This window comes from Oryza brachyantha, chromosome 1, assembly GCF_000231095.2.
Source record: "Oryza brachyantha chromosome 1, ObraRS2, whole genome shotgun sequence".
In the NCBI taxonomy this organism is placed as follows: Eukaryota; Viridiplantae; Streptophyta; class Magnoliopsida; order Poales; family Poaceae; genus Oryza; species Oryza brachyantha.
Genome location: NC_023163.2, coordinates 30,764,595 through 30,783,431, shown reverse-complemented (window position 1 = coordinate 30,783,431; position 18,837 = coordinate 30,764,595). Strand labels below are relative to the sequence as shown.

At 39.6% G+C, this 18,837-nt stretch overlaps 1 protein-coding gene across 2 annotated transcripts; it reads left to right on the top strand.

The window, feature by feature from the left end:
* The first annotated feature begins 14,746 nt into the window (after window positions 1–14,746).
* LOC102700386 (transcription factor bHLH77) lies at window positions 14,747–17,893 on the top strand. Of its 2 annotated transcripts, none has more exons than XM_015832566.2 (8): window positions 14,747–16,027; window positions 16,108–16,329; window positions 16,433–16,498; window positions 16,605–16,673; window positions 16,799–16,873; window positions 16,979–17,203; window positions 17,285–17,382; window positions 17,465–17,893. In XM_015832566.2, the coding sequence occupies exons 1-8, from the start codon at window positions 15,371–15,373 to the stop codon at window positions 17,505–17,507; spliced, it is 1,455 nt and encodes a 484-aa protein (XP_015688052.1). In that variant the 5' UTR covers window positions 14,747–15,370; the 3' UTR covers window positions 17,508–17,893. The 2 variants fall into 2 exon arrangements, with proteins under 2 accessions (XP_015688052.1, XP_006645221.1); XM_006645158.3 differs by having other exon boundaries at window positions 14,764–16,027; window positions 17,285–17,378.
* The last annotated feature ends 944 nt before the right edge of the window (window positions 17,894–18,837 follow it).

The window sequence follows — 18,837 nt, the reverse complement described above, 5'->3', positions numbered from 1 at the left end:
AAGTGTAATATATGTATTGTTTATAGGGGCAAAAAAGATTAGGCTCTGCGATTTCGATCCGTCCACAACACACCATCGAGTGGAAGCAAACTCAACTAATTATTTTTAGGACTCTTGAAAGGTTAGTAGTATTATTTAGTCTGTTCAAGGACAATACAAAACTTTAGAATGTACTATATAGAAGTTTAACCAGAGCAATTTAAGGATTTTATACTGGCAATCTCCTCTGTGATGAGCAAGATTAACCAATGAGTTATCAGTTGTCTGTCCCTGCTCAACTTATCATGTCTCAATGAAAAAAAATGGATGGAGCATAGATAAAAAAATATTTGTCAATGAAATCAGTGTATGTCACTGCTCAGCTGATCCTGCCTTAGCATTATTTTTCATTTGTTCAAGGACAATAAAAAAACTTCAGAAGGTACTACATAGAAATTTAACCAGAGCAATTTAAGGATTTTAAACTGACAATTAATCCCCTATGTGATGAGCATGAGCATAGATTAACCAATGAGCTATCAGTTGCCTGTGAATTCTCAATTGATCATGCCTCAACTGAAGAAGTGGATAGAGCACAGATAAATATTTTCCAATGAAATCAGCATATATGATCTTGAAATATACATGAGATTTTCTTTTTTTCCTACATGTTGATAAAAGACAAATTCACCTCTAGTACTAGTCAACCAAAAAGGATTAGTATTTTTCTTTCCAAGATACTCTACTCAAGAAAAAAAAATCACATCAGACAGTGTAGCTCGATTGATATTTGAGATGATGTGATTTATGACAATTCTAGGAATTCAGATGGTGCAGAGTCGATTCAGCCTGCAACTACTATGCAGAATGCCCCCATACATTGGGGACAGAATTCCAGCACCTATAAATTCCATCTCCACATTTCACATTACCTGATCGACTGATCGAGGGACAAAAACTAAGCCCTTTTATTCAAAGGAAATTTAATGCAATTTTAGAGTATTTTATTTCTATAGGAATTTTTGAAACAAATTTCTTTGAATCAAAGGAATAAACCTTATGAAATTCCTACGAAATGCCTCTTCCTATGTAAGTTTTGGAGAAAATATAACAAGAAGTAGAACCTCATGGAAAAAAATCACATGAGTGTTTATCTCTCCTCAAATTCCTGTGTTTTTCCTGTGGTCCAAAAATTCATGTGTTTTTCTTGTTGTCTAATCAAACGGCCATTCCTACTTTTTTTTCCTGTGTTTTATATTTCTCTGTTTTACACTTGTATTCCTATCAGAATTATATATTTTTTTCTATTATTCTATTTTTTCATTCCTGTGATTCAAAGGGGCTAATACTGTACGTCTAGATCCAACATCGAAGCCTGTTCATCCTAGATTGTCTAACACTAAAGAATTTCAAAACAGCAGTTTGGCAGTCGCTTCATCATCATTGTAGAAAATAAATATGTATGCATCGGATACCATGTCATCATCAGCAACCTAGGACGGCCAAAATTATCCGGAGGAAAATTACAGACGTCCGACGGTCAGTGACCTCCATGTCCTGATTATTCAGAAGTTCAGACAAATTCAGAGGCTTGGTGCCCTACAAGCAATCATTATTTGTCAGACCAAAGATGAAATTATGCTTCTTTCACTCTCCAAATCAGGATTCATGTGAGAGTTGTGAAGAACTTGTTCTTTTTCTTCCTTTTGGAGATGGAGATGGAGATGGCCTCTTAATATAGAATCACTAGTAGATGTAATGCATCTCTACAGTTCAGAAAGATATGATAGTTAAATAGAAAGCTCCAACATTGCATCCAAGCAAACTGTAGTATATGCCAAATTGCCAATGAAGCATGCATGGAAAAGTTTGATAGCCACCAAGGACAAATGATCTTCTTAATTTGGACCCCACATGACACTGCACAGGCACAGAGAGGCAGGCAGGCAGCAGTGAGAAAATGAATATATATTTCTTCTGAACTGGGGCTCAATTAGTTCTTAATTTAATCCCATGCACTGGGTTAATTAACAAAAAGATCAGGCTTTACACACTGTCATGTTGCTCTTGTGATCTCTCTGAAGTGAAGTACGACACGTTGTGCAAATCATAATATTAAGAGATTTACTCCGGTCTAACAAAAAATATCTTGAGGTACCGGTACCTTGAGGTACCAAATCATTTTCTAACATTGGATCTAGCTGAATAGAATGTGCACTGTTAGATTTAACGATCAAAAATAATTTGGTACCACGAGATACCGGTAACTCGAGTTACTTTTTGTTAGACTGGAGCAAATCTCTAATACTAAGTAAGAACATCGTTGAAGGCTTGAAGCCATCATCTGAGTGACAGTGCTCCATTAAATTGGTCATGGATGGCATCATTAATTCTCTCCACTGCAAACTGCAAGCAACTATGGCCTCATTTTGGTCATTATAACTGCGACTGATAGCAGATTAGAATGGCGCCGAACGTGTCAATTGCCAAGTGGGCTATGATAGCTCATGTTCAGTTGCTCCTAGTAGGATCATCGAAGAAGTTAACACTGACAGTGGAAGTCAAATCCAAACTTGAGTAGAGTTGTGCTTATTGCAGAGCCTCCGAAGTTCATCATCCCATGTAACGTACACTGATCATTGGATTGTCTCCCCTTGAAATGAGAGTCGATCATCATCTGACAATGACCAAATTCAAGAACCAATTTAATAGTATGAACTCCTTGGATTCCAAGGAGTGATGTGTGCCAATGACGATGACATTTTTGGCTTGGAAAGGACCAGAAAGTAGCGTAAAGCCAATTGCTAACACAATATATATCCTTATTATCGCATCATATATAACTAATATAATAGTTAATTCATACATTAGACATCAATATGGTCAGACTGACACCCCATCTTATATATTCTCTCAGGGTTTTATGGCAGAGAGGGAACTGCTTAAAGCGAGGACCCCTCGATTCAAATTCAATCATTCACAACCGCCTAAATTTGATTCAAAGCACTAAAAAAATAAATGAGCGATACCCTTTATTTCTTTTTAACTCTGCCCCTGCTTTATGGGGTAGGTTGGCTATAGATCTATAATATCTTCTTCTTCCTTTTCTATCTCTAACTCAGTACAAATATGATGTGAGAACGTCTTTAACCCACTTGTCTAACTTTATTGTATCTTCTCTTGAGGAGACGTGGAATAGGTAAAGAAAATCTGTGTTTTTTCCACCACGGTTACCACGACTATCATGATAATCATAATTATCATGACGAAAAACCGTCCAAAACTATAAAAAAGAATACGATCATGCAATGCAAGCTCAGGATAATCTCGAGAGCAATTTTATGGTACTTGAGTAGGTACTTAGTGGTACAAAAATTTTAGTGCAAATTTTGATACCTCCTAGTACCAAAAGGTATCAAAATTTTATACTGATATTTTGGTACCTATCGGTGACTTTCGGTAAAATTGCTCTACTCCTGAATACGATAAGTGAGGTGGGGCTAGCCAAGGCCATCGCTGCCATGCAATGCAAGCTCACACTAAGCAGGTGACGTCGCCGATGCACGCATGCATGTACGCGGAGAGATGAGGATCCGGCCATGGCGGTGGCGGTGGCGCCCCTGGTTTTCGCCCCAATTGTATAGGAATAAACAACTTATAATAAGTGAGTGTGACAACTGCTAGTCGTAACGATGATGGCCACCTGTTTGCAAGTTGTCTATTGGAGTGCAGCTATCGTACGCATTCGTCGCCACAACTCTGATGAGTTAGCCGCCAAGATCACATAATAATGATGATGATGATGATGATCGATAGCCCCAGGCCACCACGCAGCCAGCAGCAGCACTGGTTTTCTTTCGTTTTTTCCTTTGTGTTTCTCGTGGGTGTTGGATCATCTTCTACCCCCCACATTTTTTTGGTCCTCATCTTTCTGCTCTTCCAACTGGGCATGCATGCATCCTTTTCTGAGAATGTTTGGCAGACGCTCCGCCAAGTTGCATGTAAGGTACTACACACTTGCACCCTTGAATGCCCTCTACATTATGAACCTATTTGCCGGAAGTTTAATTTCTAGATGCTCTTAATTTGGAGTACAGGGTTGTGAGAACATGGGAACAAAGTAAAGGTAAAAATAGAATGCCATGTTCATTGAATTTCAAACTTATATAGCTTTGGTTAGGACAGAACCTCGTAAAATTCCATAAAAGTTCAAAAATAATTTATAGAAATCGATCCTTTGTTCCAAATAACTTCTTAGGATTTTTATGTGGTAGGATAAAAATCCTCTTAAATCCAATAAAATTTTCGGTGCATTGCCATGATAGAGGTATTTCAATAGAAGTTTGCAGAAATTGAACCAAAGGTGGGTGAATATACTACTGTTTAACATGATATGGTGACTGATATATGGGCCATGGTTATCAGGCCCACATGTTAGCCACCACGTTGCACGAAACTTACATCAAAGGAGCTATGTCCGTGTGTATCATACTATATAATTACGATGTTTCAAAGAAGTACTTGCTGCTATAATGTTTGGTCAGTTACATAGCTAAATGTTACCACCTCTATATTTGGATGTATTAAGTACTATAACCGTATAACCGTACAACTGTTTTATAGTATTCTCTGTTCAAAACTATAAAACGTACGTAACACTAACACAAAGATTGAAAATGGATTAAAATCATTTTCTCGTTAGATTGTCTCGGTACATATATACGTTTATGTAATGTGGTTGAACGTTATAATGGTGAAAATTTTTAAACAAATCATATTTAAAGAAGCATATTTACATGTCCGTCTTATACTTAGGATAAAGAAAATAAAATAGTTACCCCATTTTATTTTAGAATGGAGAAAATGTAAATAGTTTTTATCGGGAGCATGTTCAGATTTACAGTTGCAAATGTTTATATTACTGGAGGGACATCGTATATGTTTATTCGCGAGAAAGTGTGGTAGTAACAGGCACCGACGGCAGCAGTATAAAATCTTGCTTAGGTTTCTGGTGCATCACATTTTCGAGACAAAGTTTTTCGTAAGCTGGAGTGACAAGACCGGGAGTGGTTGGTGGAGTCAATCAATTTGGCTGGCTCAGATTGATACGGTCCAACCTGCTTTTCAGATTGCTGGGTGAATTTGGAACCAAAAAAAAACACTGTACTGCCTCCATTGCATTGCATACATGCAAACATTGCAAATGCAATATTGCAACCCAATGCCAAAGTCTCCTGTGCCTGAGGCTGAGGCCTTGTTTAGTTCAAAAATTTTTTTCTAAAAATATCACATTAAATCTTTAAACACCTAAATAAAGCATTAAACATAGATAAATTAAAAAACTAATTGCACAGTTACGGAAGAAATCTTGAGACAAATCTTTTGAGCCTAATTAGAAAATTATTAGACATAAGTGCTATAGTAACCAACATGTGCTAATGATGGATTAATTAGGCTCAAAAAATTCGTCTCGCAGTTTCCAGGCTAGCCGTGAAATTTGTTTTTTCATTCGTGTCCAAAAACCCCTTCTGATATCCGATAAAACATTTGACGTGACACTTCTCCTAAAAATTTTCTCAATGAGAATCTATGGTATCCTGAACCCCCTCACTGTGTCTACTGTTGGTGTCAATAGCAGGTGGGCCCATGCTAACATGTCCTACTGCCTACTCCCTACTGTACTCCCTCCGTCCAAAACAGATATAATGTTTTACTCTTTGATTTATTTAAAAAAATTATAATTAATAATTTTATTTTTATTAGATGATAAAATATAAATAATATTTTACATGTGACCAATTTTTTTAAAATTTCTTAAAAATTTTTCAAATAAGTTGAATGGTCAAACTCTCGACACCAGAACCGAAAAGTTGGTTTTTTTTTTTTTACTAAGGGAGTACTAGTCCTGGTACAAAAAGTTACTGCTGCTGTTTACTAGCTGTGTCTGACTGTACATGTAGGCGTAGCCATGTCATGTAGTACTCCCACAGAAATACGGACACGGAGGAGTAACAACATTGTACTTAACTTGATTTCAGAGCAAAAGACAGGATGATTGGGTTAGGTACGAAAGACGAAAGATTTAATGTTTTTTTGTCGTGGATAATTTACTAATGTAAATATAAATTGTATTATTAAAAATATTTTAAAAACTATTTAGGAAGATAAAATGATGATCTTATATATATTTTTGTAAAAATAAATCATTTAGTAATTTAGAAAATATACAAGGGAAAACAAGGGAAAAAACTGTGAATAGCGAGAACACACCCATGGCGCGGATGCAGTTTTTTAGCATACGGGTGGATGTCACCCGTTGCTTGCATGTCATCTAAATAGTCAATATAAATATAAAAAAATTTGACAAGATACATAAATATGATTTATATCACCCCACAAACATGCATGTTTAAATTCAACTTCTACAAGTTGTAGCAAAAATAACAAAAATAATTATAAATATGCGTATACTTGGTTTCAGTTTTTTTTTATTTTTTTGCTACAACTTGTAGAAGTTGAATTTAAACTTGCATATTTGTGGAGTGATATAACTCATATTAATCTATCTTGTCAATTTTTTTTATATTTTTTGATGACTATTTACATGACATGCAAACACATGCTAAAAATTGTTTCCTCCCGTGGCGCTTGACATAGGACGAGAAAATCAATCCGCAAATTTCAGGCCTCCAGCTAGGGTTATAGCTCTACCCCTAGCTGCCAAAACCAGGACCAAGGGATTCCAGTAGATTGTTTTGTAGAGTTTGAAGTAATTCATGTATTTTAAAATATAATTATTTCTAGAGCTTGGGGATTAAAAAAAAAGTAGGTGGCAATGATTAGAGAAATGTTGTGTTCGTTTGAAATAAAGATATGTGAGAAAATTAAGTGGAGAATATTGTAATCGGTTGAAAATGATGAGATAAACGGAGAAATAGCTTTATTTTAAGATAAATAGTGAGTGTTAGAAATAATTTTATTTTAGGATGGACGAATCATTTGATTATCAAATGATTACATCTTACCATGCGATTCCGAGTAGCGGTAAATAAAATTGTCAAATGGATAGGGTAAATAGCACTACTACTAAAAATATTTATATATATGGACAATCCTGAACTTAAAAACTCTTATATCTGTGGACGGTGTGAGTGCATGACATATTAAGTGTAATTTATGAACTCTACACCTGTCCTGGCTAGGAGAGAACTATAGAACGAACCAATGAACCTGTTGTTCAGACTTCAGAGTTTCAGATACATTTTGCAGTAGCGTCAGGTACTCCATGAAGAGCGCCGCAACTCCGGTTATATTTATATACTCTACATATGCAACCAAACTGATGGTTTGATCAATCTTATAGCCCTAGCAAATAATATTATCTGTGGCATGATCACAAGCCTATAATTTTTGTTCTCCTTAATTCGTTCGTTGGTGCAAAATGCATCACTGAAGGAGATTAGAAACAAAATTTTAAGAGCACAGGAGTAAGGAGCTGGCATCACCATCGCAGGCAGGCACACAGCTGGGTTGCAACAAAGTTAATTCAGGGAGGCAAAATGTGAGGGAAACCAGCCTTGGGCCAGCCAAGGATGGAGACCAAAGCCAAGTTTTCAGGAAAGAAAGATGGCATCAAAAGCTATCTTAACTCCAGCTTACAGAAGAAGAATTAAAATAAATATCTCTGATTGATTAAACTATTAGCAATCACTCCATGGAGAAGCTAGCATGGGGTCAGCAGGTCAGATCTCAACAAGTATAACTAACACTTAAACTAATCACACAAGATTAACAGTGACACTACTACTGTCTGCTACTGGCAGTAGCTGGCATCAACTCCAAGAAAACTATCTGCATAAGAAAAACAAGGCCGTTTTAATTCCTCATGCAGGAGCAGTTTTGCCGTCTCTCTCCACTCTCGACGGCAAGTATAATATGCCGGCTAAATACTAACATAGAGAAGAGGTAGATGGAGAGAAAGGAGAAGTATGCTGTAAGCTTATAGCTGACTCAGGCAGAATAATAAAAAAAACTTTGTGAGAGAGATAAGTAAATCACGTATTAATGATGAAGAGCTAACTACTATATAGATGAGCTAAGAGAAGTCTATAAAGAGTCTTACAATCGGTTTGCTGGCTATATTATTAGTCTTGCTCGGATGACTTGCTGCTTGTTGCTTGTAGCTCACTCTAATGAGCAAGCTGAGAGCATCCACCAGTCAGCTGCAGCTGATCTCAACCATTTCATTTTTCTGCTGGCCTTTCCGGGTTCCAATGATTGCCGAGGAGATGGTAACTACCTCCTGCTGCCTTGAGCTCTTTGCTTGCAATCAAAGGAGCGGCTACACTATGAGTAGCAGCAGCAGCAGCAGTACATCCATGCAATTGCAGCCATGCTATGTCCAATGCAGAGGGCCTGGTTGGCCCTCTCCTCTGCAAGCCTCTGATGAGGTGAGGAGAGGAGATGGAGGAGGAGTGCTGCTAGCAGCTGGTCCCAACACAATCCTGTATGTCGCTTAAAACGTGTGCTTCCACCTTACTTCAGCTGTAGATCATCCTTGGGGTGGAAACAACTTATATGATCATAGACACACATATGTGTGTATGTTCACCTTCATGTTGTTGTTAGGTAGGCAGAGATTAAACACAATCCCTTCAGATTATTATGGGGTTTTAAGACATTCTTAATTGGCCGTGTTCAGGTACCACTGTCCAAATAGAAAAAAGGTCCGATATCCATCAAACGCTAGTGAAATCTAAAATTTTGCGATGACGGTGGATGGAAAAATGTGAATGTAATTCATTTTCGTGAAAAAAATAAAAAATGCAATGAGCACATATGTTAGGCTTTATTAGAGCAACCAGAGTTTCCTTTGAAGGACAGGATACTCAGCATTTTGGCTTATGCAAGCTTTGTGTGCCGGCTTTGGACATATCAATGGAACTTTACAGAGGTGTGTTTATGGTCCTCAACCTTATGCTATATATGACTTTTACAAAGCACACACCATACAATGGTACAAAGGAATTTTTGTATGTGGTCTCATCTCCACCCTAATCAAATGTTAAACGATAAAAAGCCATGAATGACAGAAGAGAGAGAGTAAAAAGGTTTTAGTACTAGTAGCTTAGTTAACTAATGAAGAGTCATGAATGAGAGAGAGAGTAAAAAAGTTTTGGTACTAGTAGTAGCTTATTAGTTAGTTAATGAATAATTATTTGGAGCTTAGGAAGGGGCCAGGAGAGACTGGCCTGTTCACTGGTTGCAGTCCTTCCATCTACAGGGAGATGTTTGGTGTGTCCTCTGAATGTATGATTTTCTTTTGTGATACTACAGTGCCAGTACTAATATACTTTTTTTTTGTGTTTGCCTCACCAACAAGCATGTGACCATCAGCACCGATCCCGAGGACTCTGATTAGAATAAGCTGCACGTCTGTAGAGAAATATTTAGGTGCCCAACTGTTTGGTGTGCTTGCACTTTTGCAGTAATCAGCCGGTGATTACTAGAGCTTCTTCAGGCCTTCAGGCATTGTGCTCTCTTTGTGGCAGTTGCAAAAAATTCTTAACCCCATTTGAGATTATTTACACATAGTCAAGCTCAATTTGGAGGTTAAAAAAACTGTCATGGACAAATTGGAAGAATAACAAACTGACACGACCTAAGCGTGCTAACCTACAAGGCAATAACTTGGTGAAAGAAGAACAATACTTTACAAATCGAAAGATGGGATTAAGCCTGGCAAGATCCTAGTTACAATGGTTTTTTAAAGAATAATTACAGTGGTCTTGTTAGAGACTACTAGGGATGCTATATTAGGTTTCCAAGATACAAAAATACTACAAATAAAATTTACTTCACGATTTCTATTAATACCTCTGAATGACAACAGAAAAGTTCAAAAAAATGATATAAAAGACTCATTTATAACATGTGCATAATTTTTTTTAAAAAACTAAACAAATATTTTTCAAATATCAAGAGCCAACAGCTGGCTAAGAAAATTCATGATCCAAGCTAGCCAACAGGGCTCATCAAGAGAGAACTCGTGCAAGTCGGCCATTGACCATCTAGCAGCTCTTTTTTCCCCAAAAATTTTCAAAAAAAAAAATTGTACGGTTCAGAAAGGAAGTTTGACAATTATAAAAACCGTGTGCCATGAAACAGTTCATGCCCTACTAGCACTAAACTAAAACTAAAAAAGAAATTAATTTTGGAGGGTCATCACTGGTAGGAGTACTCTGGTAGGTGTGGCCACAGCGTTGCTCCCCACCTTTCCCTCCCAACTAATCCACGCACGCCGTCTGCTGCACCCGGGAAAAAAAATATTGCTGCACGTCCACGGTTTCGCTCCACCCATTGCTTCATTGGTTGAGGCGGTGGAGTTATTCCTAGATTATTTCTTTCTCAAAACATAATGCAAACACAATAGTTATACTATCTATTATTAATTGAATAATTAGTCGTAAATATGAATACTCTATGGACGTGTTTTATCAGAAAAAATTACTAACCAGATAAGCTATATCCAAGTTGTGTTTTTAATGATTATTTTGGCAGCAGCTGCAGAGAAATCCGGTTCATTATTTCTGGTTAAATTGCCACGCCGCCATAAAAGAAAATTGTGTCCATTGCCACGATGCGTGTCGCGTTTCAGAATTCTAGGAGCTTGGAGAGAATGAGTCAAAGCCTCCTGTCGCGTCACTTGTTATCCTGGTCTCAATTTGAGCGCCCAAGACTGAATTTTCGTTACTTGCAGATTTTAAACTAGCTGAAAAATTCTGAATTGCTACCCCAAGCAGACAGGTAAAAACTGACGCACTGTCCCAATTTGAAATACAAGAATTTCATGACCAGCTTGCACAGAAAATAGAGTACACAGGTCTTTACGTAGAGCATTTTTCGAGGAGCTATCATTAAGTATTACTGTTTTCTATTATATAAAATTAGATACCAGAAGGTATCAAACTTTACATTAAAAATAGTGGTAGCTTACGGTACCTTCTTAAGTATGGAAAAATGCTCTTTACGTAGTGGTGACATGTTATATCAAAAGCTATAGTTTTTTTCTCTACCGGAAAACTCTCCTGTTTGGCACGATATTATTTTAGAGAAAATAATTGCTCAAGAATGTGTTGAAATAAGATAGTCTATGTAACATGCAGTAATGATATTTTGATGATTATTTAATAAACTTGGTGTTTGCATTGCATCATCTATTTTATGTTGCTTCTGCAAAACATTTGTGACATCGAGGACCGCCTGCAAGGAAAGACAACACTAATTACTTTGAGATATGGTCTCCTACGAAAACCTTCCTATCAGCAGACTTCAGCAGTAAAAAGGCCCCCACTTTTTAACCACAGGAAAGGGTGGGTAGATGTAAAGATGTAAGTAGGGTTAATTTATTAAAGCAAAGGAGGAGGGGGAAAAAACCTACAATGAGTGTTCCAGAAGCAAGCATGAATGACTTGGCCTTTTTCCTTCTTGGATGACTTGTCCATAAAGATTTTATCATTTTAAGGTAAAGGGGATCAGCTTACCTTGCCAACCCTGTGATTCTAAAGTGTTTTCACATCCTCTTGTAAACAGAAACAGAAAATGATACGCGCTCTCTCTCTCTCCCTACACTTTTGCAACATCAGAGAAGTGGGTGATTGTTTTTTTTTTGAAAAAAGACAATGGTATATTTAAAAAAGTTTATGAATAAAAATTTTATATGCGCATTCTTAGAGATATGAAAATCAAAGCTAAAAAATAAATTACGGTAAAAAATCCTCTATAATTAACTATAAAAATTTAAGTATAAGTAGAAGCGAAAAGATAATGGGCTAAATTTACACATCTATTGCCACTGTTTGTCTTGTATACTGAAAGAGGCAGCTCTACTGTTTTGTACATATAGTCCTCTTTGGCAAACTGTCTGGACAAATCTGGGCTAATGACCCCGTTCCACGAAAAATGGAGATTGATGATGATTATTCTTTGATTACACTCGCGTTATTCTCGAGGTAGATGTTGTTTGGCAGGTGAAAGAAAGAAATCTCAGTCCAGTAGTACTACCGCCTGCCTGAGCTCTGAAGCCTGAAGTTGTTCTTTACCAAAGAACAGATTACAGATACAGTATATTATTACCGTCACTAGGATACTCGAATTCCTCATAACAGTGTAATTAAATGTAATTAATCTGCTCGATTCTCATCAAGAGAGTTTACTATCACCCATAATTATAAATTTAAATTTAATTTTTTAACTTTATATTTAGAGTTAATTTAGAAATTTTTTATCGTGGTTTATTTTTCTAGCATTTGCTTTAAATTACTAATAACACATATATAAGAGTTTTATTCATAAATTATTTCTCTTTTGCAAACATGTCGTTTGAATATTTAAAAAAAGAAAAGAAAATTTGACCCATATGAATTTTGTTTTGTACTAGTTCAGGTCTAATAAATTGTGTTCTACGGCAGCTGCTGCTGCAGCAGCAACTGGTAAGCCTGCTGCCCTGCCATGGCTGCCGTGCGGTTTGAATGCGCTCACTAGCGTACGTATACAGTAGTACAGTATAGTACGTATTTATATGTTACAAAGAGCAGATGAGTTGAACAAATCTCGCAGGCCAATCATAATGCACTTGCCCTTTCTGTCCGCATTCCGTGCCATTTGCATGCTTTTGTTTATGCAACTATGTCGGCCTGAGTCTAGCTGAAGTAGAATCCACTTCATGTTTTGTTCCGAGCTCAAATTAAAACTACCATAGGATTTTCCATGTAATTTTACACGGACTAGTTAAATCAGATTTAATATATAACTTTTAGCTCGTGTTTTTATATATACAATATAATTTGTTACGAAAATGTTAAAGGGTAAAGTGGGATTTTCTTTCTCTGATTAATGTGTTAATTTTCAAGCCTTTAGAGCTAACAACTTTTTGAGTTATAGTTTTAGGCAAAATTTGTTTTTGAGTTAACTCAAAAACTCACTAACAGAACAGTGAAGGAATATGTTCACTGAAGAAGAGGTCCACAAGAAGTAAAGGTAAATTCAGGAATACATTTTCACCTTCAGGCTAAGGCACAAACATCATCGAACAGAAGGGGCTGAAAACCCCAATCAGCCTCGAACATTTCTCGCAGCACAAAAACAAATCATACCGGTTTCCATCCAATGGGCTGTTGTTGTTTCCCCCAAATTTAAAAATCAAACAAGAGTTTAAAAATGATTTAGTGTTTTGGCAATGGAGTAGGATCCAACCCAAACTACCAAGCATCCTTTGTCCCCATCCCCATCCCCAATTTAATGATTGGTTGATCTCTCAATTTCATGAGCAAAACAACAACACCCCTGCTTAGGGACCATCGCCCTTCACCTCCTTATCACTTAAAAAACACTCCCGGATCAGAAAACAAAACAAAAAGAATTGTGTCTACTTCTTAATTATGAAAATGATTTACATTCCTGTTTTTCCTATAAACTAGGACAGAGCCAACAAATGCTAAAAAAATAAAAAAGATATGTAAATGGTGGGGAAAACCCCCTCCTATTATGGGCTAGCTTATGTAGAGATATAAGGGGGATGGTTTGTCATATTTATAAACGAAAAATATTTTTAAAAAAACTTTATTATATATATATATATACATGTGTGTGTCTGTGTTCTCTTATCAATCTAAAAGTCACGATTGAAAAATAAATTACGATGAAAATTTTTTAAAATTAACTCTAAATTTAAAGTTAAAATTAAAATTTTGGGTTAAGCTTAAGCACAAGAGAAACAGTATAGTATTAAACAATCCTAACAGTGCCACATCAATTGATCACTTAGGAATTAGGGTTTTTAAAGACATACCTTAGGAATTGAGTTGGTCCCTATAAAAATCATGTAACTTTCCGTGTTTCAAAGAGACCCATACAGTGGAATTATAAAACTTACTACTCCTGACTAAGAGTTCAGCGTGACTGTGTATAGTAACCCGACATAAAATGGCTTGTTTGGTTTGCTGCCATGTCAAAATATTGGTAATACCAAATCATGAGCAAGTTTATGTTGATGTTAATATTTTGGTAACATACGTGAGTCACAAAATATTGGACACATACCAAACAATGTCCAAATACTATTCAAAGTGTCCATGTTTTGTTAGGGTAAATTTTGGCTTCAAAACAAACATGCCCTAACATCCAATATATATTATTTTCCTCTTCTTTTGGGTTTGAAGCACAAAATAAAGGCAGCAGCAAGGCAACAATCACCCCTTTCCCCGGATAAGCCTTATGTGATGTGTATCACTGACATATAATTCTGCTAGTTTGAACACCTATATCAGCTATCCAAAATAAAAAAGCAAATAAAAGCATGTTCAATGCTGGAGTATAGGTCGACTCTTCTCTGATCATATAGGTAACCAAACCTTAGATTATAAAACCATGTACAACGATAGAGTTGGATATGGTCTCTTAATCAATAATATACATATCCTTATTTTTTAAATTTATACGCATGTAACAAAACTCACTTTAATAAATACTATGGTCGACGTTAAGTCATTGTCATGCATTACAACATTTTTTTCTTTTAGTTTTTTATATCATCGCATTTGAGCAGGATGTTGGAGATATTTAGATACTAAACAACTTGTGTACATGTCCTATGTGCATCTCCAAGAAAATGATTAAATGACTCTCTACATTAAATTTAAATTATAACAATAAATTGTGACCATACTCTCGAAAATGCTCTAAAGTTAACCTGTTTACCCTTTCCATTTCCTCACTTCCTCTCTTTCACCCTGCTCTCACCTCCTCTTGGCTGTGGAAGTAAACTCGGCACCACTACCACCACCACCACCACCACTCCTCCATCCATCTCCAGCTCTTCTCTCTCTAGCTTCTTCCTTCTTTCATGGCAGGAAAGGCTGGGGTGATGATGCCCATGAGGCCATCCATTTTGACCCATGCCATCCTGGACCTATATACATACTCGTAGGCACACACTTGCAATCTCTACTTGCTGCTGCCGCTGCTGCTGTGAGGTCTCTTCCTCTTCCTCTTCCTCTTCTTCTCCCTCCTCTCATCTCACTGCTTTTGCCTGCAAAGCTTTTGCTTTGTTTTAGGTGCTTCTTTTCCACTCCTTTACTGTTCCCCCACTTTTGCTTGCTTTGTCACGCACACGAAAAGCTCCTGCCTTTACCTTCCCGGACCTTATCTCCGGGGAGCCCCCCCTCGTAGTGGGATTTGGTGGCAGCTTCGCTACTCGCCTCTCGCGTTTCTTTGCTCGATTGGGGGGCTTCCTGCGCGTTCTTGGCTCGGAATTCCGGCTTCTTGGTGGACAATTGCGGGGTTGCGAGGTGCGGGGGAGCACAGATCTTTGAGGAATTTTCACGGGGGGGAGATGAACTGCGGGCCTCCCGACCAGCTGCCGCCGGCGACGGCGCCGTCGTGCTTCCTCAACCTCAACTGGGACCAGTCCATGGACGCGGCCGGCGGGCACCTCGACCCGGCGCTCAGCTCCATGGTCTCCTCCCCGGCGGCGTCCAACTCGACGGCCGCGCCCGACGGCCTCGCTCTCCACGGGATCTCGCCGCAGACGCACTACGGCGGCACGCCCCTCAGCTCGCCTCCCAAGCTCAACCTGTCCATGATGGGGCAGTTCCACCACTACCCGCCACAGGTGGGCGGCGCCGGAGCCGGAGCCGGCGGCCTGCCAATCCTGGAGAACTTGATGCCCATGGGCCCCCTGGACCAGTTCCTCGCCGACCCGGGCTTCGCGGAGCGTGCCGCGAGGCTCTCCGGCTTTGACGCCCGCGGCGGTGGCGGAGGCTACGGCGGCGCCGGCCCTGCGCAATTCGGCCTCCCCGACGCCGGCCCGGCAGGCGCATCGAAAGATATGGAGCTCGGGAACACCCGCGACGAGTCGTCGGTGTCTGATCCGGCGCCCGGCGGCGCCGAGATTCCACCAAAGGGGGCTTCCGACGGCAATGCACGGAAGCGAAAGGCCTCCGGGAAGGGCAAAGGCAAGGACAGCCCCATGTCCACCTCCGCCGCGAAGGTACGCGCCGGAATTCCGCTCGCCATGGCGCTCCGCACCATTCTTGGACGGAAGATTTCATCTCTAGGGCGTTTCTGCAGGAGGATTCCGGCGGGAAGCGGTGCAAGTCGACGGAGGAGAGCAATGCCGCCGCCGAGGAGAATTCCGGCAAGGGGAAGGCCGCGCAGAGCAACAGCGAGAATGGCGGCGGCAAGAAGCAAGGGAAGGACAGCTCGTCGAAGCCCCCCGAGCCGCCCAAGGACTACATCCATGTCCGCGCCCGGCGCGGTGAGGCGACGGACAGTCACAGCCTCGCCGAGAGGGTACACGCACAATTCTTTCAGCCCTAAGCTTCCATTGCTCCTCTGATCATCTCTCCTGTGCATTAACGTGTAGTTTGTTCTATCTCTTGTTTGATCAATTCAGGTGAGAAGAGAAAAGATCAGCCAGAGGATGAAGCTGCTGCAGGATCTTGTGCCGGGTTGTAACAAGGTAACTTACGAAAATCACTCATCATTTGCACCATCAACCACTTCTTGTTTACTTGAGTCGCTTGGTGTGCTCAGATTGGAAACTGAGAAAATGTTACCTCTTTCAGGTGGTTGGCAAAGCTGTCATGCTCGATGAAATCATAAACTATGTTCAGTCGTTGCAACGGCAAGTTGAGGTATTTGTCCAGTGCCAAATTCACAGATGCAGAACGATTGTGAAACTGCTGCCTTTGCCGTTTTAGAGCACAGCAAACGCCGACGTGCGCCGTCTGAACCATTGCCTTTCACATCCATTTTGCAGTTTCTGTCCATGAAGTTGGCCACCGTGAATCCCCAGCTAGACTTCAACAATTTGCCTAACCTCCTTCCTAAAGATGTGAGGGCAAGCTTATATGATCTCACTACTACATTTGTTTCCTCCCTTATTACGGCAATCGGACAGTTCAACTTACGTCGTGTTTCCGATTTTCTCCCTGATCAGATGCACCAGTCATGCAGCCCATTGCAGAGCTCGCATTTTCCATTAGAGACCTCAGGTGCCCCGCTGCCCTACATTAACCAGCCTCAGCAAGGGAACCCTCTCGGTTGTGGCCTGACGAATGGCATGGACAACCAGGGTTCTATGCACCCATTGGACCCGGCATTTTGCCGGACGATGGGTTCACATCATCCTTTCCTCAATGGGGTTAGCGATGCTGCCTCTCAGGTGAAAATGCACCCCTATGCGTTGATCTGACAAAATATTTGAGTGAATCCATACTTAATATGAGGAATGTATGCTTTACAGGTTGGGGCTTTCTGGCAAGATGATCTGCAAAGTGTTGTTCAGATGGATATGGGGCAAAGCCAGGAGATCGCCACCTCCTCCAATAGCTACAATGGTAGGCAAGTTTCTGCTTCCTGTTACCCGATGCCGTAATTACCGTCGGCTTAACTGAATTCTGATGTGGAAACTACTATGGATCAGGATCGTTGCAAACAGTCCACATGAAAATGGAGCTTTGACATAACCGAATAAAAGTTCGATCCAAAGCTCTGACGCCCATTGTACATAAAGAGAAGTCAGCTTGCCGCGGCAGCACTCTGAGATTCAACCTAACAATGTTGGGCCCTAGCAGTGTTTTAGCCTTCTAATTCCCATCTTGGTGTAATGATTCTTTGAACAAAATGAAACGCACCATGTACGGTAGTCGGGTGTAGTATATATACGTATGCTACAGGATCGTACATAGGTCGGTGCAGTATATGCTTCGGTCAGACCCTTACCCTCTCAAGCAGAGAGGGACGACGTGTAATATCATTATTTGTATTCTCATTATATTTGTAGCTGATATATATCATAAGATCCTTCTTCCTGTCCTTGGATCACCTTAAGCTGAAGTTCCCCCCTTTTTTTTCTGTCCCCTGAAGAATGGTGAATTTCTTGATTGTGCGTTGTGATCATGCTGATTGCTGAACTTGAATTTTTTCACGCTGAAGTTCACTGTATGCAAAGTCTAGTTTAGTGCTTGAGGGGTCAGAATTCAGAAACAAAGTTAAATTTTGGAATCTGTTTATCCCAGAAGAGGGTTCATGTAAAAGGACATGGACAGAAGGAACAATCAAGTAGTGAGCTGGGGGCTGGATTTGTGGCTGCTTTTGAGCTGTATGATAAGTACCCAGAGATGGAGACAGCAGTAGGGCAAGGCTGATGAGGAGGCCTTCCAATTCGTCCCAAATTATCAGATTGATTTTATGCAGAGATGCTAGCTAGGCGTACATCAGACAAGCGGTGTAACGGCATTCACTGCGATGCTATGCTGCTCCTGTTCATCTATAGCTACGTCAGAGAAAAAAAAAAGGGAAAAAAAATTCTGGATGTCACTCTCTCTGCTTTCTCTGAACAAGCCTTTTATTGTTAAGAATTCGAGCTCCCAATCTACTTCAGCGAGGTCCAAATCATCCAGGCTGTGATCACGCTCCAAAACGGAATCAGCGGAGGGAGTTGTTCTGGTCACTCGTTTTCTTGAATTGGACCAAACAATTCTGTAGTAGCAGTTGTTTATCTTTATAGCTTAGGTAGCTCCAAATCATGACTAATTGGGTCACAACATCTTAGAGCAGTGTTCACTGGTCCCAGCTCCAAATCCATGCACTTGGATTACTCAGTTCCAAACCATAATTACTCAAGTACCAGTACAGATCAAAATTCAAGATTACCTGACAACATTCATTTCCTGCTGATTTTTCAGCACAATAAAGTAGTATGGCAATGTCATAAGGTACAAGAAAGAGACTGCTCTGCAACAATTGAGAAGGTCCCAGGGGGAAAAAGTAGCAAGGGTGAAACTAGAACAGTAC